Genomic DNA, 26271 nt, shown 5'->3' with positions numbered 1-26271 from the left:
CTTTGACTGATTCCTTAGAAAATAAATTTGGACTAATGTTAACTACTTCTAGATCTGTATCGACAACTTATCATGGAACTATAATTGATGCTATATTTCAGACATTCACACTCTACAATTTCAATAGTGTTTATGCCAAAAAAAGTGTCACGTCCTGATGGTATTTCTCCACTTGTCCTCAAAATCTGTTCTCCTGCTCTGTGTTGCCATTTCATACTTTATTATTCTACTGGTGTTTTCCATTCTGCTTGGAAATTTGCGTTATCCACTCAGCCAGTTCTTTAAAAGGGAAAATCCCTCCGATCCAATTATTGTCCCATTGCACTTACTTTTACTCTTTCTAAAGTAATGTAGAAATCTATTAACCTCCACTTCATAAACTACCAGGAAACCTTCCTTCTGATGAATGATTGCCTGTATGGATTCCATCCGTGTTGATCCACTAAAAGACAGTTGTAGAATAGGTGTGCGGAATGCCTTTAGCCAGTGGGTGGAACAGACTTCCATCTTTTGTTGCAAAAGTTGTTAGCCTAAATAAATTTAAGGTTGAGCTGGACAGGTATTTGGAATGATGGAGGGGTGAAATGGGAGGGGTATTTTTTTTTTTTTTTTTTTTTTTTTGCTGATGCTGCATAAGCTTGCTTTATTGCATCATATGCTTCTACTAATGCTAACGATATACAGGTAACCCTCGTATAACCCGGTAGTTAGGTTCCTATAAAATCTCGTGTAGTACGAAACCGTGCTGTATGGGACTAAGAACCAATACAAAAAGGGTGGTTACGTTCCAAGTGGTAACAAAAATACACCATTTCATTAACAAAAATGCACCATTCTAGATTTCACGTATCTTCTGCTTTCTTTAAAAAATCATTAATCTGAGTTTGTTTGCTTTTGCTTGATAGATCTTTGTAAATTTCATCGTATGGAACAGCATTTTCAAAGCTCTGTTTTGAACTTGGAGCTCCTTTCAGTCGAAGAATCTGAATTCAAAAAATAAAATTCTAATTGCTCGGCTAACTTTATGCCTTTCCATATAGAATTTTCAACTGCACTGCATCCTCTGAATTGATTTAATTTTCCTCCAATGCCATTTCCACCAAATCTGCTTCGTCAGCCTCTTTTTCTACCAGTAATTCTTGAATGTCTTCAGTAATCATATATATATTTTTTTAGGAGCATCGGTGACTAAGGCCATGTTGCTCCGTGTATATTTTCTATAAATTGCACATGTTCTGAGGTCGATTTTCTGTTTTGCTGGATGAAAAACCAAAGTTTCCAGTAGAAAAAACCGATGTACCCTTGCCTGAGACCGACTAACTCGGCTATGTTGTGGAAAAGACCCATAATTCCTCCCATCATTGAAACAATTCAAACTTAGGTCTTTTCCAACCAGTGCGGGGAGGATGGCAATTCTACCATCTGTGCTACCCACAAGGGTTTCAGTAGTCATATCATCAAAACTTTCTCCTCCTACCCATTTTACCCATTGATCACCACCCTCTGTCTTCTCCCACTTAACCATCCTTTTATCCATTGTAGCAACTTACCCTTAATACCATTCTGCTCCACTTTGTACAATAGTCTTCCATGCGCAACAGTGTTAAAAGCTTTCCTGAAATCCAAATATATGATATCACAATTATTTTTTGCATCCAGTTCCTTTGTAACCACATCATAATATCCTATCAGATTTGTAAGACAAGACTTTCCCTTAACAAACCCATGCTGTGTCTGAATTATTGCTGCAGTCTGGTCTAGATGATCCTGCAATGCATCTTTAACCAGTGACTCCATTATTTTACCTGGAACAGAAGTTAAACTAACAGGTCTGTAATTACTCGTGTCACCCTTCGATCCCCCTTTGTGAATTGGGGATACATTTGTACAAATGGAGATGTGCAAATGTATCCCCAATTCACAAGGATCGAAGGGTGACACGAGTAATTACAGACCAGTTAGTTAACTTCTGTTCCGGGTAAAATAATGGAGTCACTGGTTAAAGATGCATTGCAGGATCATCTAGACCAGACTGCAGCAATAATTCAGACACAGCATGGGTTTGTTAAGGAAAAGTCTTGTCTTACAAATCTGATAGGATATTATGATGTGGTTACAAAGGAACTGGATGCAAAAAATTATTTTGATATCATATATTTGGATTTCAGGAAAGCTTTTGACACTGTTGCGCATGGAAGACTATTGTACAAAGTGGAGCAGAATGGTATTAAGGGTAAGTTGCTACAATGGATAAAAGGATGGTTAAGTGGGAGAAGAGAGAGGGTGGTAATCAATGGGTGCTGCTCTTCGTGGACTAATGTTATTAGTGGAGTCCCACAGGGTTCGGTGTTGGGTCCACTGTTGTTTTGTATATTTATCAATGATATTGATGAAGATATATCAGGCTTAATGTCGAAGTTTGCAGATGATACAAAGTTGGCAGGGTTGTTAATGACAGTAATGGCAGTGTGCTACTGCAACAGGATCTAGATAATTTGGGCAGATGGGCTAAGAAGTTGCAACTGAAGTTTAACCCTACAAATGCAAAGTACTGCATATGGGTGAAGTAACCCCAGAGAAACGTACCAACTGTGTGGTACTACACTTAAGGTGGTAGAAAATGAAAAAGACCTGGGAGTAATTGTGCAGTCAGATATGAAGTTTTTTGAGCAATGCAGACAGGCTGCCAGGGCAGGTCATGGAGTTTTGTCAATGATATATAGGAATTTTGCTAGCAGGGAGAAGGAGGTGATTATCCCTCTGTATAAGGCAATGGTCAGGCCACGCCTTGAGGACTGCGTACAGGTCTGGAGGCCTCATTTTAGGAAGGATGTAGATTTACTTGAACGTGTACAGAGAAGGGCAACAAGATTGGTGAGGGGAATGAAGGGATCCTCTTACCAAGAGAGGCTTAAGTTCTGCAAATTGCAGTGGCTGGAGACTAGGCACCTGCGCGGTGATCTGATTGAGGTGTATAAGGCCTTGAATGGGTTGAGCACGCTGAATTCTGATTGGATCCTTCCATTTGTTCAGATTACGAACCTAAGGGGGCATAAATTCAAATTAAGAAACGACAGATGTAGAATAGATGTGCGTAAATTTGCCTTTAGCTAGCAGGTGGTTCATTGCTGGAACAAACTTCCATCTGTCGTTGTGGAAGTTGATAGGTTGAATAAATTTAAGGAGGAACTGGACAGGCATTTGGAGGGAATGGTGTGATTTTTTTTTTTTTTTTTTCCTTTTTGGCTGATGCTGCATAAGCTCATACACATGCTTTCTTGCATCACCTGCTGCCACTACTACTGCAGTTTGGCCCCAGTGGTTGAGTCAATGCTTAGTTAGCAGGTTGCCAGTACGCAATTTTAGAGGTGATAAAACGAGTCAAAGGAAGTGCGAAGTGAGCAGTGCCGATTTGAACAGTGCACCAAACTTGAATGAAAAAGTTATTAATCAATTTTCAACAAATAAAAAGTAAAGAATGGATTTTATTTTTAAATAAAATTTTGAGATTACCCAAGTCTGTTAATCGCAAGTGTCCAGTTAATGTTTCGTAGTATTTTTAACTTGCTTGTTATTATTATTACCATCTATGTCTACATGTCTTATAACCAAGGCAATTTAATGTAACTTAAAGAAACAGCACCCCCATAAATCAGAGTCACGAGCTGCCACTGTCCATTAACTGTGAGGTGTACTGTTTGGAGCTTGTTACTACCCAAATGCAGTACTACGAGGAGCAGTATGAAAGTAATGTACCCTATTTTATTCCTCAGAAAATTTCTACAACTATGCCTTTTACATTGCTTAATCCTCGATCACAAAGTCATCGTCACTTTTGCCATCGCTGAGTCAGATGCTGTATTCCAATCCTCTTGCTCCAGAGGGTTTTGCGAACACTGTGTTTGAGCTGGCTGTCATCTGCATAATGGGTTCCACAGCGTGCATACTGCAGTTGACCGAAGAGGTGATAGTCGTAAGGTGCAAGATCCAGGCTATGAGAGGGGTGAGGAAGAACAGTGCACCCAGTTTTGCAATGGCCTCCATTGTTTGCAGACATGTGGTCATGTGTTTTCATGGAAAGAACCTCATTTTTTAAGTTGATTGTGGTGCCATGCTCCAAGAAGTCCACAAGCGAGACACCCGTCTTTGTCCCAAAATACTGAACAGAAGCCTGTCTTTTGAACTTCTTGCATGGTGAATTTTGATCAGGCTACTCCATCGACTGTCTCTTCATTTCAGGGTCATAATGGTGGACCCTGGTTTCATCACCTGAGACTATGTGTGAAAGAAAAACCTCTCCTTCACTCTTGTAGTGCTGGAGAAGTTCCATACAGATGACTTTCCAGGCTTTGTGCTCTTGTGTCAGCATTTTTGGGACCTACCAGATGCAAATCTTGTTGTAGCCTAGTTCCTTTATGATAGTTATCACCACAGGTTTCCCTATAGTTACTGCATTGCACAATTTTTTTCTCATGTTGTGATGCAGTGGTTCTCTTTGATCAGCACATCAATCTGGCTCTTATTGTCTGTCGTCACTGACATTACTGGCCTGCCGCTTGTCAACATTGTCACTTTCCCCACTCTGAAAGTATCTTACCCAATGTTTAACTGTACTCACATCTACAGTATTGTTACCATAAACATTTTTGAGATGCATATGGACTTTGCTAGGCAACACTTCTTCCTTGGTAAGAAATTCAATTACCACTCTTTGCTTGATACTTATATCTGTAACATCCATCATTTTGAACTATCCGTGTGCTGCACTCACAAGACCGATCACAGCGCCACTCAGTATGGTGAAACTAGGGACCTCTGGTGACCACTCAATGACACACAAAATGATCTACTGCACCAAATTTGAAAGCAAAAAATTAGGAGGCATTACTTTCGTACTGGTCCTTGTACCTTACTTAGTTTAAACCTCGACTTTTATTTTGCAGTACATTTGCCTAATTTATAAAAGTCTTGCTGAAGTGGCACACCTTCGTTAATGTCATTAACCATGTTGGTCACTTTTGTGTCATCAGCAAACTTAGACATTAAACTTGATATGTCTACAATCCTTGCTATTGCAGTTGGACCACTTACCGATGGTCACTACAGCAGTAAGGAGCCCAACATCAAACTCTGAGGAAACTGCACTTATAACATTAATCAGTGAAGAGCAGCAATAATTAATGATCATACACTGTCTTCTGCCACCTGGCCATCCATCTGTTCATTAGCAGTACCTGCTGCTAATGCCACACCGATCCAGTTTGTATAACAGTCTTTCATATGAAGTAGTATCAAAACTTTTATTGAAGTCTAAGTATAATGAAGTCCAAAATTATTTTTTGCATCCAGTTGCTTTGCGATTGCCTTGCAGTTGTTAATCAGATTGACCAGATATGATTTCTCCTTAACAAATCTGTACTATGATTTGTTAAGGAGATAGAAATGCAAGAGCACCTTGACAGGATTGTCAAAGTGCTCTTGCATTTCTTCCTCAATCACTGCTGCATTATTTTCCCCTGGAACAGAAGTCAAGTGTACAGGTCTAATTACTCCCTTCACACTTTGATTACTTTTGTGAATAGGAGAAACATTTCCTGGCTCCAAGGATGCTTTCATAATTGTGATTGTTTATTTACCTTTTTGGTGCTGCTTTAATATAATCATTGATTCCATCAGCACCTAGAAATTACCTGAGACCATTGTAGTTGCCTTTGCAAAAGCAAAATCCCTTCCCTTAATCCTAATATTAGTATTTTATCTTCAATATCCCCACAATGTCTGCATTTGATGATGTAATCAGTACTTCAAATTCATCATTTATTTACTATGCTCCTAGTATTACATCCCGGCAACCCAAAGGTCGCGGGTTCGATTCCCGCCTCGGGCTTGGATCAAAGTACTGCAAAAATTTTCTACATCAGCATGTTCGTGAGGCAACAAGAGGGAGCAATACTCTTGATCTGATTATCAGTAGTGATTCTTCATGCATTAAGAATCTGCAGATAAATGAACCACTAGGTGGCAGTGATCACAGTGTGTTGAAGTGGGATTTACTCAAGGAGGTAACTACCATCAGAGGTAAAGGGAAGGGTTTTTGTTTTCGTAAAGGCAACTATGATGGTCTGAGACAGTATTTAAATTCTATACAGTGGGACCAACTGATGATGTTACCAACAGCAAACTCAAAATGGGAAGCATTCAAGGAACTAATCTTGGAGGCTACCAGGCTTTACATACCAACTAAGAAATATTGTTCAAGGTTTAGGCCTAAATGGTTGTCAGATGAATTAATGAGACATGTGGCAGAGAAGAAAAATGCATGGGATACGTACAAATTAATGGGTGACATGGAAGCCTATGATAGATATAAGTTGGTCTGTAACCAAGTCACAAAGGAGATTAGGCAGGCAAAGGCAAACTACGAAAAATCCTTGGCAAAGGATGCAAAGAAAAACAGAAAAGAGTTCTTTACATATTTGAACTCGAGAAGGAAAGGGATGAATCAGATTGGTCCACTGGATATTGATGGTTCAACAGTTGAGGATCCTGCTCAGGTGGCTAACAATCTAAACGAGTATTTTGCATCTACATTCACGCATGAGGAGTTATTCAGGAAGGAGAATGATGTAGGTAAAGTAAACATTGGCAGTGAGCTGGATGATTTTGTAATAACTGAGAGGAGAGTGGAGGAGAGATTGTTGAGGATAAACATAAAAAAGGCACCTGGGGTGGATGGGATCTATCCAGTTATATTAAAGGAGGCAGCAAAGGAAGTATGCAAACCCCTAGCCATAATTATGAGAGCTTCTTTGGACTCAGGGGAGGTACCCATAGACTGGAGATGTGCAAATGTAACCCCAATTCACAAAGGAGGATCAAAGGCTGACACAAGTAATTATAGACCTGTTAGTTTAACTTCTGTTCCAGGTAAATTAATGGAGGCACTGGTTAAAGAAGCACTGCAGGATCATCTAGACAAGAATTCAGTTAAAGCTCAGACGCAGCATGGTTTTGTTAAGGGCAGGTCTTGCCTGACCAATTTGATTGGATACTATGATGTAGTCACAAAAGAACTGGATGCAGGGAATAACTTTGATATTATATATTTGGATCTTAGAAAGGCTTTTGATACTGTTGCACATGGAAGACTGCTGCACAAATTGGAGCAGTGTGGCATTGGAGGCAAATTGCTGCTATGGATAAGGGGTTGGTTGAGTGGCAGAAGACAGAGAGTGGTAATCAATGGACACTGCTCAACGTGGACTAATGTTATTAGTGGAGTTCCTCAAGGTTCAGTGTTGGGTCCGTTGTTGTTTTCGGTGTTTATGAATGATATTGATGAAGGGATATCAAGTTTAATGTCCAAGTTTGCAGATGATACAAAGGTTGGCAGGGCGTTAAGGACACTACTGACGCTATGCTGCTGCAACAGGATCTGGAAAGGTTGAACAGATGGGCTGAGAGGTGGCAAATGAAGTTTAACATTGACAAATGTAAAGTACTACATATGGGAAACAGTAACCCCAGAGCAACGTATCAACTCTGCGGTACTACACTTACAGTGGTGGAGAATGAAAAGGACCTGGGGGTAATTGTGCAGGCAGATATGAAGTTCTCTGAGCAGTGCAGACGAGCTGCAAGAGTAGCTCATGATGTGTTGTCAATGATATACAGGAATTTTTCTAGCAGGGATAAGGAGGTGATTATTCCCTTGTATAAGGCAATGGTTAGGCCACATCTTGAGTACTGTATACAGGTCTGGAGGCCTCATTTCAAGAAGGATGTAGAACTGCTGGAACGGGTACAGAGAAGGGCAACAAGATTAGTGAATGGAACAAAGGGTTGCTCTTACGAAGAAAGGCTTAAGTTTTGCAAATTACAGAGTCTGGAGACTAGGAACCAGCGTGGTGATCTGATAGAGGTGTATAAGGCTTTGAATGGTTTGAGCATGCTCAATGCCAATGGGATTCTTCATCTTGCTCAGAATAATCACCTCAGAGGGCATAAATTCAAATTGAGGAAGGACGGATGTCGGATAGATGTGCGGAAATTTGCCTTTGGCCAGCGGATGGTTGGTTGGTGGAACCGACTTCCATCACTTGTTGTAGAAGTTGATAGCCTAAACAAATTTAAAGCTCAACTGGACAGGTATTTGGAACGAACAGATGGGTGAAATGGGAGTGGGGTTTTTTTTTTTTTTTTTTTGCTGATGCTGAATAAGCTTGATTTCTTGCATCATATGCCTCTACTAATGCTAATGCTAAAAACCTTGGGAGGTGCAATATGGCCACAGAAGCCGATGCGCCAACAACTACCAAATCAAAAAAAAAAAAAAAAAAAATAGTATTACATTACATGCAAGTATACCTGTTTTTATTCTTAGTTACCCTATCATCATCATCAACCATTTTCTATCCACTGCAGGATGAATGCCTCTCCAGCAACTTTCCAGTTCCTTCTGTTTTGAGCACTGGCCATCCATTTACTACCCACAAACTCATGAATTTCATCTATCCATCTCCGCTTTTGTCTTCCAGGTTTTCTTCTAGCTCCTCTTGGATACCATTCTGTTATTTTCTTAGTCCATCTGTCATCATGTCTTCGAGCTATATGTCTTGCCCAAGACCATTTTAGTTCTTTAGTTTTGATAAGAATATCCTTTACTTGAGTTTGCTGCCTAATCCATGTGTTTCTCTTCTTATCTAACAGTCTGATTCCCAATATAATTTGTTCCATTCTTCGCTGTGTAGTTCTCAGCTTCTCTTCCATTCTTTTGGTGAGTGCCCAAGTTTCACTTCCATAAGTCATGGTGGGGAGTATACATTGATTCATTATTTTACGTTTCAGACAAACTGGGATATTGCTCTTCAGTATGTGACTATATTTCCTGAATGCTATCCATCCAAAATTTATTCTTCTCTTGACTTCCAACCATTTATCATTATTACAGCTAATAACTTGTCCTAGATAAGTATATGACTCCACCTTTTCAATTACTACTCCTTCAATCATTATTTCTCTTTCTGTGGCATACTTGTTCATCATTACTTTTGTTTTAGCCATATTCATCTTTAGTCCAAAATCCTTACTGATTAAGATTTTCCTCTAATTCTTTGGGATCGTGGCTTATGACCACAATGTCATCTGCAAATCGTAAATGGTTTAGGTACTCTCCATTCACATTGACTCCTTTCTGCGACCAGTCTAATCTTCTGAAAGCTTCCTCAAGGGCAGCAGTAAGCAGCTTCGGAGATATTGTGTCTCCTTGTCGAACTCCTTTCTCAATTTTAAATTTCCTACTGTCTTTGGCTAGTCTAATAAAGGAGGTAGCACTCTCATATATTTTCTTCAAAATCATAATATATGGGGTATCTATGCCTTGTCTTTCCAGTGCCCGAAACATTGCCTTATGCTGTATGGAGTCAAATGCCTTTTCATAATCCACAAATGCCAGGCATAATGGTGGTTTTATATTCATTTGCTTTCTCCATTAGCTGTGATATTACGTGAAGGTGATCCATAGTTGAGAATCCTGTCCTAAAGCCAGCTTGCTCTTTTGGTTGATTCTCATCAAGTATTCTTTCTAATCTGTTAGTAATGACCCTTGTGAACAACTTGTAGATGTGGGATAACAAGCTAATTGGTCTATAATTTCCAATTTCTGATTTATCTCCTTTCTTATGCAACAGAACTATGATTGCATTATTCCACTGCTTAGGCATCACCCGTTTTCTAATGCACTTTGTGAAGAGCCTTGCCAGTTTTTGTGTTATGTCTCTTCCTCCCAATTTTAACAACTCTACAGTGACTTCATCTTCCCCTGGGGCTTTCTGATTCTTCATTTTCTTCAATGCATGTTCTACCTCATCAGGAAGAATATTGGGTATGTTTTATGTGTTGCTACTTTGCAATCCATCTTCTCCACTGCTGGCATCATTCCCCTGCTCCTTGTATAATTCTCTATAGTAGTCTTCTGCTATTTGAATTATGCCTTCTCTGCTGTTTATAAGTACACCATCGCTATTCTTCAGTTTCAGTATCATTTGTCTTTCTGTATTACTGCTCATGGCTGGTGATTTAAATCCTTTGTTTTCCCTTAATGCTTGTTCTACTTTTCTTGTGTTAAATCTTCTTATGTCCTCTCTGAGTCTCTTTCTAATGGCTGTGCATAACTCAGTATACTTAATTTTCTGTATACTGTATTAATTACGCTAATACAGCCCAAACTTGTTCCATGATGACCAACAGTAGGGCTTGAAATCCCTGACGCCTTGCTTTTGATTCTGCTGTGTGTTCCAGTAGTAGAAGCAGTGCAAGAATCAAAGTAACCTTTTGTGTTTCCCTGCATGTCTTGTCAGCTTCTGTTGGCCTCTTGTATCAACAAGCTCTTTCTCGTTTCAACAAACCATTCATGTTACGAGGGTGGTTCAATAAAGAATCGCCTTGACCTAGCTGCAGAGGTGCTAGCCTGTTGATTCTTGGCACAGGTTTTAGTCCTTTTCTACATAGCCACCGTGCAGATTTACACATTTTCCCCATCGACGGATGAGGCTAAGGATACCGTGTTTGTAGAAGTGGTGAGGTTGGTCTTTGAACCATGACTCTGTTGCAGAAATGAGTGTCTCATTGTCAGGGAAGTGTCCCCCCCCAAGAAATGATTTGAGGGAAGGAAACAAAAGTCCAATGATGCAAGATGGGGTGAGTAGGTTGGATGGGGCAGTATTTCATATCCACAAGTGGCCGCTTGTGTTGTTGCAATTTCAGAAGTGTGAATTGGGGGCATTGTCTTGAAGCATTCTCACACCTTTGGACAGTATGCCACGCCTACATGTTTTGATTTTCTCCCGTAATTTTGTGAGTAGGTTAGCATAATAGGCACCTGTAATTGTTCTACCTTTCGGCAAGTAATCAGTCATTATTACGCCTTTCTCATCCCAAAACACTGTCAGCAAGACTTTTCCTGCTGACGCTTGGACCCTTGCCTTCTTGGGAGGTGGGGAACCATGATGTCGCCATTCCATGGACTGCTTATCCAACTTTCGTCCTGGGTGATTAGATGAGAGAAAAAGTCTTCCTCATTTTTTTGGCACAGGGCTAACAACTTTTGTGATTTCTGTTGTCAATCAGCCTTCTGGAAACCAGTCAATAATCGGGAAATCCATCTTGCACTCAATTTCCGTAAATGGAGTTGGTCATGAAGAACTGTTTCAATAGAGCCCACACCTCCTGGGACAATTCACTCACAGATATCCAGTGATCTTCCATGATTAACGACTCCACTTTTCTGATCGTGCTGTCATCAATGGCTGAATGGGGACAGCCTGGTATGGGCTCAGATTCTACGGGTCTGACCACATCTAAACTGTCTATGCCAGTGCTTCACAATGTCATAGGATGGGGGTTCATCCTTATATATAGCAGTCATCTCCTCGTGAATTTATTTAGGAGATTTCCCCTTCAAAAACAGATACCAGATTACAGCTCTGGCTTCAACTTTGTCCATGATGCTACTTCGTCACACGTTCAGTTCTGTAAGAGAAAAAGAAATTAAGACACAGGGCTGAAATTTTACACCTTTAGTACAGATATATGTATGATGCTACACACAAAATATCATGACTCTGCGATATGTGGAAGTAGGTGAGGGCGATTCTTTATTAAACCACCCTCGTATTTGATTATTGGACCAATGTCAATACCCTCGACTGTCATACATGAAAACCCCATGGAGGTTGCAATTTCCAAGGTACTCATTCTGACACATCTCGTGGTGACTATTATGCAACATTCAAAGTCACACACACCCAGAATTTAATGATTGCTCATTGCTCAAATAACTTCCTTTTATACGGGGGAAAAACTTACCTTAATACAGACGGTAAGGCCTGATGCAGCCAAGTGGTCACAAGCGAGAATCCAGTATCACATGCTCTTTGTGTGGACCTGGGTTCAAGCCTGCGACTACTAAATATGATTAATGTTTGTATTGATAATTTATTGCAAACTCCTCTGACCTGGTGGTTGTGCCAGAGTGTAAACAAAAACAAGTACTCGCGAATGAGCATGTGCTTGCAAGTGACACATGTGCTGTTCATTTCTGGTGTTTCTTGTGTCCATCTGTGTTCTTGTGTGTGGCATTGCATGGCAGATTTTGTATTTATATGTGTAAATTAACACTATAACCGTTATTATTATTACTGCAACTTATTTTTATTTATTTGTTTGTTTATTTTTCAGGATATTCCAGAATTAGAAAAATTTGCTGTATGTTCTCAGTGTGGTTATTGTAGTAAGAATTTTTCCCAGTGTGATTTTTGTGAATTTACATTTACTTCCAATGTGAAAACTTACTGTCGAGAATTAGATGCAACTAAAAGGAAAAAAGATCAACAAACAAGCACCAATAGCAGACTAACTATATCAAAGCAAATATTTTATTCGAACAGTATACCAGACTTTCACAAACGTGATGAAAATTCCTATGGCACTGGTAGTAAAGTGTTTATAATGTCTGAAGAAATTCCTGTGTTAAGAACAGCTCAGTTGGTGAAAGCTAAAACTGAACCTGGTAAGTAAATTACTTGCTTTATAGATCATTCACAAGTTATATCTCATAACTTGTGTTAACTTTTAGATATTCAACTTGTCTAAATTCTTATTTGGTTCTTGAGAACAGAGCATTATGCAGAAATAGCATTAAACAAGGTCATTATAAAATGGTACTTATTTCCAGCCGTCACAATAATTTACCTAAAACTGTTGCAAGGCTTCCTTTGGTATTTAAGCACAGTACTTCACTGTGTACCAATAGCATAATACACAGTGAAGAAAATTAAATGTGGAAAAAAAAAAAAAAAAAAAAAAAAGGTGAAAAATATACAATTATGCAGAGAAATAGCTGACAAATAAAACTCTTAAGATAATGTGAATGTTGAATGTATTCTCCTGTTGTAAATGAACATAGGAAATACACTCATTTTCAAGTGGACACCCATTTTATGTAATCTAATATGGGAAAAAATAATCCTAAGATTAGTGTTTTATCTTTAAATAAAGACCATAAGTACACTATAATCATTGTCATGTTGGGAATTCTTTGCTTGAAGATGCGTAATGCATGAATGAGTTAATACATGTGTGAGTTCAGTGGTATTAATTGGGATCTGTACCTATTTTTCAGGATGAAATGGCATAATAAATATTAGAAATTTTTCCTGATAATTTTATTTTACATCCATCTATACATAAAAGTGAATGTTACTCCCATATCATCTCTTTCTTTGACCTTGTGACAATTGCAATATTTTTAAAACTGGACAACAGCCTATTAGATTCACCATCAACGTCACAGTCTGAAAAGGTTGTTTACAGAAATAAACTGGAAAATCATTGAAATATAGCATTAGGCAAAATATTATGACTGTATATTCAAAAACTTCAATACTCGGCAATTCTTCCTGAAGAATTGCTCAGAACATATATCAATTTTTATTTCTAATATAATCAGAATTTAAAATAGATAGCTAAATCACAAGTATTTTTTATTTTATACTGATAAAAAATTGCAAGTGACAACCTAACATTAATGTTTATTTATTTTTTTAATATATATTGATGCATATTTTTAAATTTATATATTTTTTGGTATATTGACAAAAAAATTGATATGTTACAGACGGGAGCAGGGCATATTAATGCATTCTGCCATTTGTTGTGTGAGGAAACCTTGTATCAACTGGTGTCAACTTAGGTTTAAGCTGTAGTTGAATGAACAGAATGATCATTATGGCAGAATGAGAGTGAGTGACACTACAAATGGAAGCAACTTAAAACTTACAGCAAAGTTCAAACCTAAAATGGTTATCAGTTGTGAAGAGAGTATATAGAAGGTATATAATTTGTGTTTCAAAATCAAACTATAAAAATTGATCCTGTGTAATTCATCATTTTAGAACAGTATAGAATCAAACAGTTGTAAACTCTCAGTATGCTTTAAGAAAAAAGTTTCTTCAATTTCTGTATGCATTTTGTATTACACGGAACAACAAATTTTAGATCATATCTTATTATAGGCATGAAAGTAAGTTTACTTTATAGATTTTAGTGTGCATAATACGGAAATAGTGCTTACAATGGCAGATTGGCTCTTGTTTTCGAAAAAATTAGGTTTTTTTATATTTATACAAGGTATCTTTTATTTATAAGGTGGTAAGATGTAACTATGAACATACCTGTATCAAACACGAGACCTTTTCTCCTTTCACTTGTATTCAGCTTCAGAAGCATCTCTTTTCACCATCCAACAATAATCGGCTAACATGGCATCACTCCATTTGCTTTTGTACCTTTGTTCCATCGCTATGGTGACTTGATGGAAGCACTCACCATGTTCATCGCTGACGGCACCACAGTTTGGTGGGAAGAAATCCAGGTGTGAGTGCAAGAAATGCATCTTCGATGACTTGTTGCACCCCAGTTTTTTGAAAGAAGTAAAGTGTATTCGTGTCTAACAGCACCAGAGGTTCCCCCCATCTCTGCGTTCTATACATTGTTTATGTAACACACCATGCTGGGAAAGGCCAGAGGTTTTAAAAGTGTGTGGGTTGGTAGATGTGTAGTGTTGTGTTCTATTGTTCCCATTAGCTTTATATCTTACTCTGGCAGGTCCTGCCACCTAGTTTCTTGAGATTTCAGTGACGAAGGTCTATGTAAAAAAAAAAAAAAAAAAAAGTGGTAAACACTAGAGTTAGGGAAGGCTGAAAGATGTTTATGTATGACTTTGAATGTTATTAATTTTTGTTAGTTGTGTGGGGCATACATTGGCGAGTTAGACAGAGTAGGGTGGGAGAGGAAGACAGAAGTATGGGGACGATAGAGAAGATGACTCCAGAAATCCAGTGGGGCAGGCCCATGTCCCACCACGAGGAAAAAAATGAAAAAGGCTGTAGGAGGGGAGGAGACAGAGACCCAACAATTGTGGGGATGAACTTTTTCATGACGTCCCCTTCAGTGGAGACCCTCCATCTATTTTGCCATGCCCATCTTAAGTTCATCATAAGGCGTGTTTTCTCCGTCTTTCTTATCATTTGTCTGTTCAGTAGCATATCCCAGGAAGGAACAATGGTGATTCTTTTCAAGAGATAGTAGTGGAGCCCACGTCTTACAATCTCTAGGTCCAAAGGGGAGTCCCCCCCCCCCACTGCCAATACTTGGAGCACCTTGGTACTTACCGTGTTACAAGCTCTTGTCACTGCTAGAAGAACTGTCTGGTGGATTGAGCCAATGATTCTCTTATTTGCAGCAAGTGTGGTCCTGTGGTACCAGACAGCAGCCGCATACATGATTGCTGGGATTAAAAAAGCGACCATGTTCGCTTTTTTAATCCCCAGTCCCTGCACTCGATTCGCTTGACCATTGCAGAGTATCTCCTGATTTTGTTTCAAAGTTGTTGAAGGTGTTGGCGGAATGTGAGCTTGCTGTCAAATGCTATGCCGAGGTATCTCATTTCAGTATGAAATTTGATTGTGGTTCCGTTAACTTTGATTTGTGGTGGTCTCCTGGGATCCAGGGAGCCTTTCGGCAGGTACTGAAAGCTACTCTGATTATCATCTCAGTGATGTTTTGTTGTAAGACGTTTGAGTCAGTGTCATTTTCTATTTCCTGTTGTTCGATTCTTACAGCATTTGCTATGGAGTTTGCAAAGTCTGCCTTATTGAAGGCATGCCTGTTTTCAGTTTGTCTGACAATTGGGGTCTTGACCAGTGTCCTTAAGATTTTGAACAAGATGACCCAATGGTCAGGTGTAGTCCATGAGTCACTAACCGTCCAGTCAGTGAAGTGTGCAGACATGTTGGAGGTGGCAAGAGAGTGATCAATTGTTGCCTTCCGTAGGGTATTGCAGAATGTTGGCAATTGGTTCTGCAGGTTTAAGATTGAGTCTCGTGCCAGCAAGGTAGTTCTCGAGAATTTCGCCATTGTGTGTTCCTCTTCTGTCCTGTGTGGCACTATGCCATGCAAGTGAGCGGCAGTTTACATCGGCTCCAATAATTATTTTTTGATTTGGGAGGGCTTCAAGGAGGCATTGTAGGTAGTTTGTGGCAAAGGTGATATCCCAGCCAGAGCTGCAATATAGGGACACTACAAAGAATGAGCTGATTGGAGAGATAACTTGGGCACAGGCTGCACACAGTATGCAGAATTCAGTTACTTTGGTGGCTGTTAAGTTAGGCTTGTGGATTAAGACCGCTGCCCAAGGTGTTACACTGTCCGCTTGAATCAGTTTATATGTCAAGGGGTAACTTCTCAGGAAGTTACCCCTTGACATATAAACTGATTTCAGGAGCTGTATGCCCATGCCCAGCATTTTAAGCTGGGCATGGGTGTACAGCTCCTGAATCAAGAGGATATCTGCACCCTCCTCATCCACATTGACGCGAAGCTGTTCGGCCACCACTCTGCATTGTGCGGAAAAACTTTGACCTCTGTAGTGCTATATTTTTTAGTTTGTATTACCATAATCTATTCTTGTTTGGTAAATACTCTTTGCCTTGATATATAATGGACATTTCGGGACCCCTGAGTGGTTTGATTCCATTTTTATAGGTTTGCAGTTTGCACAGGCAGGATCTTGGCTTTTATTTGGGTAGTTGTTATATTCATGGCCTTTTCCAGAGTGCAGGTATGGTAGGTGTGACTGAACCTACAACACTTGAAGCATTTCAGAACAACAACTCGATCCCTAAATTGATGGCAGCTCCATTGTACATAGAGTCTGGTCTGGGTCCTCACCACCTGCCAGGCGACTGGGGTAAACTCCACTATCCAATTGCACGTGTTGTTATCCCTGGTCTTGGTGGAATATCTTGGGTTTATCAGGTTCTTGGATCTTGGTCAGGTAGTTTGTCTGAGATTTCTTTGGTAAATATCTTCTACTAGTTGCTGGGGAGCAATTTCCTTATCCAGGTCAAAAATTATGGCCGCTGGGCCTCTCCTTTTTGGGGCCTCTGTAGGGATTAAAGTACCGGTCAAAATCTTAATACCGGTATTTCGGTATTTTTAATTTATGAAACCGGGATACCAGTATTCCAAAAACAAACATTTTTCTCAATAAATTTTGATGACAGTTAATAAAGTAAGGAAAAAACAAGTACTGTCATTACTTGAATTCAAGTTTTAAATAAAACTCGTTGGCACTAATGACATTAAGAGTAGGAGACCGGCGGAATTACTTGACAAGTACAGGTCACTGATGAAAAAAAGCCGTGAATTAGGGTTGAAATTGAAAGTGTCTGCAATTCTGCCCAGACACGATAGGAGGGAGTATATGATGAGAGCCCTGTCAATCAATTCGGCCCTGGAAAGATTGTGCAGGGCTCAAGGGGTAGAATTTTTTTCAGCCTGGTCTGTACTTGTTAACAGGAGAGACTGCTTCTACAGGGATGGGATACACTTAAATAGAAAGGGTGCAAGAATGTTTGCTGATGCTATCGAGGCAATGTTAGGTGGGTCGGAAAACTGCTAGATTGGGGGGATACAAGGACTAATAGATTAACAGTAGCCACTGGCAGAGGTGAAAGTGATTCTTGCACTGCTTCTATTGGAATGAGCCGCAGCCTGGAAAATAAGATGCAGGATATTTCAGAGACTGCTGGGAATCATTGGGGTACAAGTAAACACATGGGTTGTGTTAGGGTAGCTAAGAAAAAGAACAGGTGCATGTATACTTGTGTGTACACCAATGCTAGGAGTTTAGTAAATAAATTTGATGAATTTGAGGTATTGCTCAAAACATCAAAGGCAGATATTGTGGGGATTTCAGAGACGTGGTGTCACACAGATATAAGAAATGCAGAACTGGAATTTGGGGAGTACAATGTCTACAGAAAGGATAGACAGGATAGGAAGGGAGGAGGGGTTATGCTATTAGTTAAAAAACACATAAAATCCAAGGAAGTGAAGCCAGTCGACATCGCTGGACAGTGCAGTGTCGAGTCAGTTTGGTGTGACATAAGCATTGGGAGATCAAAATTGAGAGTAGGAGTGTGCTATAGGCCTAATGACTCTGATGAGTATAATAAGAAACTGTTCGGAGAAATAGAGTGGGCCAGTAAATCAGAGAGTCTTATAATGGGGGATTTTAATTTCCCAGATATTGACTGGAATTTGGGGGCTGGTCACTCACACAGTAGCAAGGCTTTTGTGGATTTATTGGATGATTGTTTTCTACATCAGCATGTTCGGGAGGCAACTAGAGGGAGTAATACTCTTGATTTGATTATCAGTAGTGATTCTTCATGCATTAAGAATCTGCAGATAAATGAACCACTTGGTGGCAGTGATCACAGTGTGCTGAAGTGGGAGTTACTCAAAGAGGTAACTACCATTAGGTGTAAAGGGAAGGGGTATTGCTTTCGTAAAGGCGACTACAATGGACTGAGACAGTATTTAAATTCTATACAGTGGGATCAACTGATGATATTGCCAACAGCAAATTCAAAATGGGAAGCATTCAAAGAACTTATCGTGGAAGCTACTAGGCTTTACATACCAACTAAGAAATATTGTTCAAGGTTTAGGCCTAAATGGTTGTCAGATGAACTAATGAGGCATATGGCAGAGAAGAAAAATGCATGGGATACATACAAATTAACACGTGACACGGACGCCTATGATAGATACAAGTTGATCTGTAACCAAGTTACAAAGGAGGTTAGGCAGGCGAAGGCAGATTACGAGAGATCCTTGGCAAGGGATGCGAAGAAAAACAGCAAAGAGTTCTTTACTTATGTAAACTCTAGAAGGAAGGGGATGAATCAGATTGGTCCACTTGAGATCGATGGGTCAACTGTTGATGACCCTGCTCGTGTAGCTAACAAACTAAATGAATATTTTGCATCGACATTCACACATGAGGAGTTATTCAGCGAGGGGAATGCCAGAGGTGTATTCAACTCTAGCAGTAAGCTAGAGAATCTTGTAATAACTGAGAGCAAAGTGGAGGAGAAATTGTTGAAGATAAACACAAGAAAGGCACCTGGGGTGGATGGGATCTATCCAGTTATATTAAAGGAGGCAGCAAAGGAGGTAAGCAAACCCTTAGCCATAATTATGAGAGCTTTCTTGGACTCAGGGGAGGTACCCATTGACTGGAGATGTGCAAATGTGACCCCAATTCACAAAGGGGGATCAAAGGCTGACACAAGTAATTATAGACCTGTGAGTTTAACTTCTGTTCCCGGAAAATTAATGGAGGCACTGGTGAAAGAAGCACTGCAGGATTATCTAGACAAGACTTCAGTTATAGCTAGGACACAGCATGGTTTTGTTAAGGGGAAGTCTTGCCTGACCAATTTGATTGGATACTATGATGCAGTCACAAAAGAACTGGATGCAGGGAATAACTTTGATATTATATACTTGGATCTTAGAAAGGCTTTTGATACTGTTGCACATGGAAGACTGCTGCACAAATTGGAGCAGTGTGGCATTGGAGGCAAGTTGCTGCTATGGATAAAGGGGTGGTTGAGGGGGAGAAGACAGAGAGTGGTAATCAATGGACACTGCTCATCGTGGACTAATGTTATTAGTGGAGTCCCTCAGGGTTCAGTATTGGGGCCTTTATTGTTTTCTGTATTTATAAATGATATTGATGATGGTATATCAGGCTTAATGTCCAAGTTTGCAGACGATACGAAGGTTGGCAGGGTTGTCAAGGACACTACTGACACTATGCTGCTGCAACAGGATTTGGAAAGGTTGAGCAGATGGGCTTCGAGGTGGCAAATGAAGTTTAACATTGACAAATGTAAAGTACTACATATGGGAAACAGCAACCCCAGAGCAACGTATCAACTCTGTGGTACTACACTGACAGTGGTAGAGAATGAAAGGGACCTGGGGGTGGTGGTGCAGGCAGATATGAAGTTCTCTGAGCAGTGCAGACGAGCTGCAAGAGTAGCTCATGGTGTATTGTCAATGATATATAGGAATTTTTCTAGCAGGGATAAGGAGGTGATTATTCCCTTGTATAAGGCAATGGTCAGGCCACACCTAGAGTACTGTATACAGGCCTGGAGGCCTCATTTCAGGAAGGATGTAGAGCTGCTGGAACGAGTACAGAGAAGGGCAACTAGATTGGTGAATGGGACAAAGGGGTTCTCTTACGAAGAAAGGCTTAAGTTTTGCAAATTACAGTGTCTGGAAACTAGGCACCAGCGGGGTGATCTGATAGAGGTGTACAAAGCCTTGAATGGTTTGAGCATGCTCAATGCTGATGGGATTCTTCCTCTAGCTCAGAAAAATCACCTGAGAGGGCATAAATTCAAATTGAGGAAAGACAGATGTAGGATAGATGTGCGGAAATTTGCCTTTAGCCAGCGGGTGGTTGGTGGGTGGAACAGACTTCCATCCCTTGTCGTGGAAGTTGATAGCCTAAATAAGTTTAAGGCTCAGCTGGACAGGTATTTCGAACGAACAGAGGGGTGAAGTGGAAGTGGTTATTTTTATTTATTTATGTTACTTTTTTTTTTGGCTGATGCTGCATAAGCTTGCTTTCTTGCATCAAATGGCTCTACTAATGCTAATGCTAAACATGTATTGCAATAATAAATATTCTGAAAAAAATCATTAAAAATACAGTTATTCTAAAAACAAAAAAATACATATTGTTACTGCAAAGTTTAGTTATGTTTAAGCATCCACACTACCTGTCCGAATAAAGTGAGCTCTTAAGAAACATAAGCATTTTAAATGATCATACTATTGATCGTTTAAAATGGATCTAATTTTGGTGCATATTTGATTAGTGGCAGAAAACACCCTTTGGAATTCTATTCTGGTACTATTGTACTAAGATAATCGTAGACGATCTCAATCCATATTTTCTAGACTTTGAACTTTTTTAGCTAAAATAGCTAAAAGTATTTCATTAATTTCCGACTCAAGGTCATCGTTTAAAATCTCATTGGATTCAGGCAATTTCTTATTTTGGAAGGAATTTGCAGAACATTGATGTGCTGTTCAATGTTGGTCTTCCATTGTTGAATTATGTTCATCATTTTCTGAAGGAGAAAGATGTTTTATTCAGCAAAGTATAATTTTCACTATAGTATCTTTACTGAGTGTGAGAGAGAGCAAAGAGTGGAGATAAGGAATAAAGAGAGCAAAGAGCAAAGGAATTCTTCACATATATAAATGCGAAGAAGACCCTATAATCTTAAAGGAGGCGGCAAGTGAGTGCATTGAACCATTAAGGCTAGTTATGAGAGCATCACTGGACTCAGGAGAGATTCCATTGGATTGGTGTAAATTGGAACATAAAGGCGGTTCTAGGAGTGTAATGGGAAATTACCAACCGGCCAGTCTAACTTAGTAGTAGGGAAAATCATGGAGGCAATGATCAAGGGTGGAATTCAAAATCATTCAGATGGAAATGGAATTCTGTAGGATACACAGCATGGTTTTGTAAAGGGAAAATAATGTTTCGCAAATCTGGTTAGCCCTTTTGAGGTCACTCGTGGATTTAGAGAATAATTTCGACCTTGTTTATTTAGATATCAGCAAAGCATTTGACTCAGTCCCACATGAGCGGTTACTTTATAAGTTGGAGCAGGCTGGAATCATAGGAAAATCCTTAGATGGATAGCACGATGGCTTGAGGGCACCAGGCAGGGGGTTGTGATAAATGGTTATTCCTCAGATTGGGTTAATGTAAGAAGCGGGGTTCCTCAAGGATCAGTATTGGGACCACTATTGTTTTATCTTAAATGACATCTATGAAGGGATTAGGGCGTGATGTTTAAACTTGCAGATGATGTAAAGATCAGTAGAGTAGTCAGTGATTGCTGCCAAGCAGAGCGATCATTAACTTCAGATTCTTCAGAGTGACCTAGATAGACTTCCAGGATGGTCAGAAAAGTGGCAGCTATGTGCTTTAATTCAGCAAAATGCAAGGTCTTACACCTGGGGAACAGCAACCCCAAAATAACTTATACACATGGTGGAGTTGAACTAAAGTCAGTAGTGGAGGAACGGGACTTGGGTGTTACAATATGGTCAGACATGAAGTTTTCCAAGAATTGTGGACAGGTTGCAATGTTGCATGGTGTCCTATCGATGATTTATCGAACATTTGCTAGTATAGATAAGGATGTCATAATCACGTAAAGGTGATTTTATAACTGTTATGTGATTATAAACTATTTTTTTAAAATTAGTGCCAAAAAACTGGTATTTTGTATCAATACCAGTATTTGAATACTGGAAAAAAATGACCGGGATCTCGGTATTTTAAACCCTAGGGCTCTGCAGTTAGGCTGAAGGTGGCAATCTTAGGGTTGTCTATAATCCCTGGACCTCATCGCTTGTCTCTGTTTCAGTGATTCCAGCACTCCGCATCTTTCTAATCAATTTAATTCTCGTTCTTCCATGGTCTTCTTTCATTGTATCCATGATTTTCGTCTTTATCTCTTCACTTGTCATTGTCGTTTAATTTTCTTTAGGCCATGGGATTACAAGATTTGGCTTCTTGATTAGGGTTTTCCTCTTCTCTTGTACTGTACGAGCTGCTGTAGTGGGAGCACTTGCTGGCCTCAGTACGGCCGAATAAGAGAGAGGGCGCTATAGCATATAATTTCCTCTCTCTGCTAGATATACTTCTAGTTTTGCCTTTGTCTTCTCCTGCTCAAGATGTTCTTTCGACATATGGTCTTCAGCTTGGCCCACAGCAAGACAATTTGTCCTCTGAGGTCTCCATGAGTCTGTTTCTCTGGTCCTTTAATAGGTCTTCCAGAGCTGTTCTGAGGATAAGTGATTGATCGGGGACCAATACCCTCAGGGAGAGTTTGGTCCAAAGGAGCGTTCTGCTTCCTGGTTTCTTCATTGGGGATGTTTTGGCACCGTCAGTTTTTTGTTCTTTTTCTTTGTGGTTGTGGCCAACTTTGCTTGTTGGGGTTCTCCTGCTGTATTTTTGCCAGGGTGGCTGGATCTAACGTAATTTGTGAAGATTCATTTTGATTCGGGCACTTTCCAGGGTGTGGGCTGACATCATTTTGGTAAAGATGGATAAACGTGGTTTCTGGATTATCAAGTCAGTAGTAGTGTGGTCTCAAAGGAGGTGAGAAATTATATCAGATGTTAGTTGTTGCAGGTCCGTGCTATAATTTGTCGCTTCGTAACATCCAGGTGAAGTTTTGGGCTGACTCCCTCAGTGACGTGGGGGGGGACACCTAAGCGAAAAAATGGTCCTAGGACTATGGGACTAATTTCACCTTTGATTTTCAAGGACACGGATCACAGCAGTGTTGGCAGAAATGCAATGGGGCAGTCAATTTATAAGTTGACTCATCACCATGGAGAGTCTATGGTGGTGGTGGTGGTGGTGAGAAAGAATCACACAATACATGTTAAAGTCTGTAATGCCGGTCGTTTTCAGTCACAAAAGGTTGGGCATTCTTCCAGCCCAGGGGAACACAGAGAAGGAACACCCTCCCAAGTCAAGAACCAGGTTGGAAAGTGGCAACCATTTTATAATGGCTGCACTCTTTATTTCCTTGTTGTCAGTGGTATGGTGACCTGCCTGACAACAAAGGGAACAAATACAAATGCAAAAATCTAGTTAAAAACCCAGTAAGAAGTAAAAAGTTTCTCACCCGGAGAGTACACTCTAGTTAATCTTCTTCTTGGAACAAATTCACAATTTTTACTATACTTTAGAGATATAATTTTAGCACATTTTAAATTCACATGACTGTCGTAGACGGCAGCCATATTGGTGATCTTTTCTAAGAAGTAATGAGATCTTCCACAAGCTGTCTATAGTTGCCGGCTTTAACATTTCCTAGAAAACCAGTCAAAACATTTCGAAGGGCTTTCTACACTGATTTCTTGCTATCACTAAGGGCATATTCGAACTCCTCATCCTTGAAAAGTTGCCTTATTTGTGGACCAGTGAAAATGCCTGCCTATCTTCTCTGCACTAAGTCTTGGGAATTTCTCTTGCAAGTATGTGAATGCAGGACCATTCACTTTAGCATCAGCATTAGTAGAGGCATGTCAGGCAAGAAAGCAAGCTTATACAGCATCAGCCAAAAAAAACCCTTCCCATTTCACCCTTCCCTTGAGTGGCTCTTCCCATTGTGAAATGGGTCAGGCCACTCAAGGTGTGGCCTGACCATTGCCTTAAACAAGGAGATAATCACCTCCTTTTCCACCACTTCCAAAACCTTCAGGAAATTTTTCATGAGCCCCAGTTTAATGTGGAGTGGTTGAAGCAAAACTTAATTTGGATCCACCAGAGGTTCAGGTGCTATGTTCTTCATTCCAGGTGTTAATTATTTTCATTGTAGCATCTGGTTATCTGTGTACAGAATCACGAATGTATATAATTTATGTTAATAAATAACCTTATTATTAAATAAGATCAAAACAGTAATCTGAAAACTGCTGAAGAATATCCACTGCCACAGCAGAACTAATGTCGGTGTTAACAAAAAAGAATCATGTGTGGTCTCTTTCTTTTTCCAAAATGAATTTTGAACTTTTCATTTTGAACATGACTTCGGCATCTTTTTGTATCTGAAATAATTTTAAAACTCTCACTTTTTTTTTTTTTTTTTTTTTTGAAAAGTATAGTGAAAGAAATGTAAGGAAGCAGTAAGCTGCAATGTACAGCATCATTGCGAGTGTGATATAGGGGGGAAAACAAAAAACTCATGCAGCTGTTTCTTGGCATGAGAAGTATAACTGAAAGAAATACAACAAATTGTTTTTGAAAAATGAAAAGATCATACTTTCTTCAATGTGTATTGCCTCTACTAACACAAAATCAAGGAAATTCATATATTGGATGCCACACTGGAAACGGGGAAACTGGTATAAAACTTTTCTTTTATCAAATGCGCACTACAGTGTGCGCATTTGATAAAACAAAAGTTTGCTTTATTGTAATTGTTTTTAGGGGACAATATCGATATAGCACATTTCTCGATGTATATTTGATCTAATGAAATTTCAAGAAAATATTTCTATTAATAGCTGCATTATAAACTTCAAAAACCAGCGTCGAAGGAACATTGCATGAACATTTGTAAAATCAAAAAATATTAATCCTTTATTTCATGGAAAGTAATCCATTAGTGGAGAATGTTTTCTGTTTCAAATGGATGGAAAGTTCTTGTCAGTATTCCCTCTGGAAATATTGTCAACTAGTGTGAAGACAGTAACAATAGGTGTTTTATTTTGAGTAGTCCCTTGTGGTAAATTCTAATAAGTAATTACCCTTTATGTTTCTGAAAGTAATTTGTTCGGTGGGGGAACGTAAACTGTTTTCTTTTTCTACTCGCAATCAACTGTATACATAAATGTGCAATACATCCAACTTAAACAACATCCATCTTGAAACTGAGAATAGTAAAAGTGAGTCGCTGGTGATATCCAGTGCAACATTAGGACCGCCACATGTGGTTTGCTGTTTTGGAGGCAGTCACACTTCCAGCTGAGACGGGCACTTTAAGTGCTCGTCTAGTATAGCCCTGACAAGTACTGCTTCCTTACACGATTAATGTATCCCAGTGCACATTTTGCATTATTCTTTCATTTGCCATTCTACATGTGATTACAAGGTTTGAAAAGAATATCATGGCTGTTGTTTACAGTGCAACAATTTAACTGAATATATTGCAACTGGTAGCTCATTCTCATCCCCCCCTCCCCCCCAATGGAAAACTGGAGTTTTCCATTGTTTACTTTTTGTGAGTTTCCATTGTGCATTATCATGTCAGTAATATACAGCATTCTTTTTATTGCATCTCTAAATGAGGCAAAAAACTGAACATTGCAGTATTTACTCTAATATAAATCTTGTTATGTATAACAATTGAATTGCCTAATTGTGAGAATACACTGAGTGATCGTTGAATTATGACCACCTACCTAATACTATGTTTGGCCACAGTTTGCACAGATAACAGCTGCAGTCTCCTAGGCATTCACTCCACTTAGATGTCTGAAGACATCTGTAGGAATCTGCAGCCATGCTGCCTGCAAGGCTTTCCACAGTGCTGGAATAGATGATGGTTGTGTGTCCATATGCTTCACTTCCCCATGTGAAACATCCCACAGATGTTCAGTTGGATTGAGGGCAGGTGAATTTGGAAGCCAATCAAGATAGGTGATATCTTCTCTGTGTTCCTCAAACCACTTGTGCATAGTGCAAGCCCCTGATGACACGGTTCATTATCATCTTGAAAGATCCCATTTATGTACAGGAAAAAA

At 39.5% G+C, this 26271-nt stretch overlaps 1 protein-coding gene across 2 annotated transcripts in view; it reads left to right on the top strand.

The window, feature by feature from the left end:
- LOC150081272 (sentrin-specific protease 6-like) overlaps positions 1 to 26271 on the top strand; it is a 369847-nt gene that overhangs the window by 189916 nt on the left and 153660 nt on the right. For both annotated transcript variants that reach the window (XM_090379581.1, XM_090379580.1), the window contains one exon: positions 12238 to 12568. In XM_090379581.1, the coding sequence (XP_090235707.1) occupies positions 12238 to 12568 (331 nt within the window). The remainder of the gene's footprint in view (positions 1 to 12237; positions 12569 to 26271) is intronic.

The sequence above is a fragment of the Mastigoproctus giganteus genome, chromosome 8 (genome assembly GCF_048544385.1).
Source record: "Mastigoproctus giganteus isolate SK-2022 chromosome 8, ASM4854438v1, whole genome shotgun sequence".
NCBI lineage: Eukaryota > Metazoa > Arthropoda > Arachnida > Uropygi > Thelyphonidae > Mastigoproctus > Mastigoproctus giganteus.
Note: the sequence above shows the minus strand (reverse complement) of the source record. Positions and strands in the feature narration are given on the sequence as shown.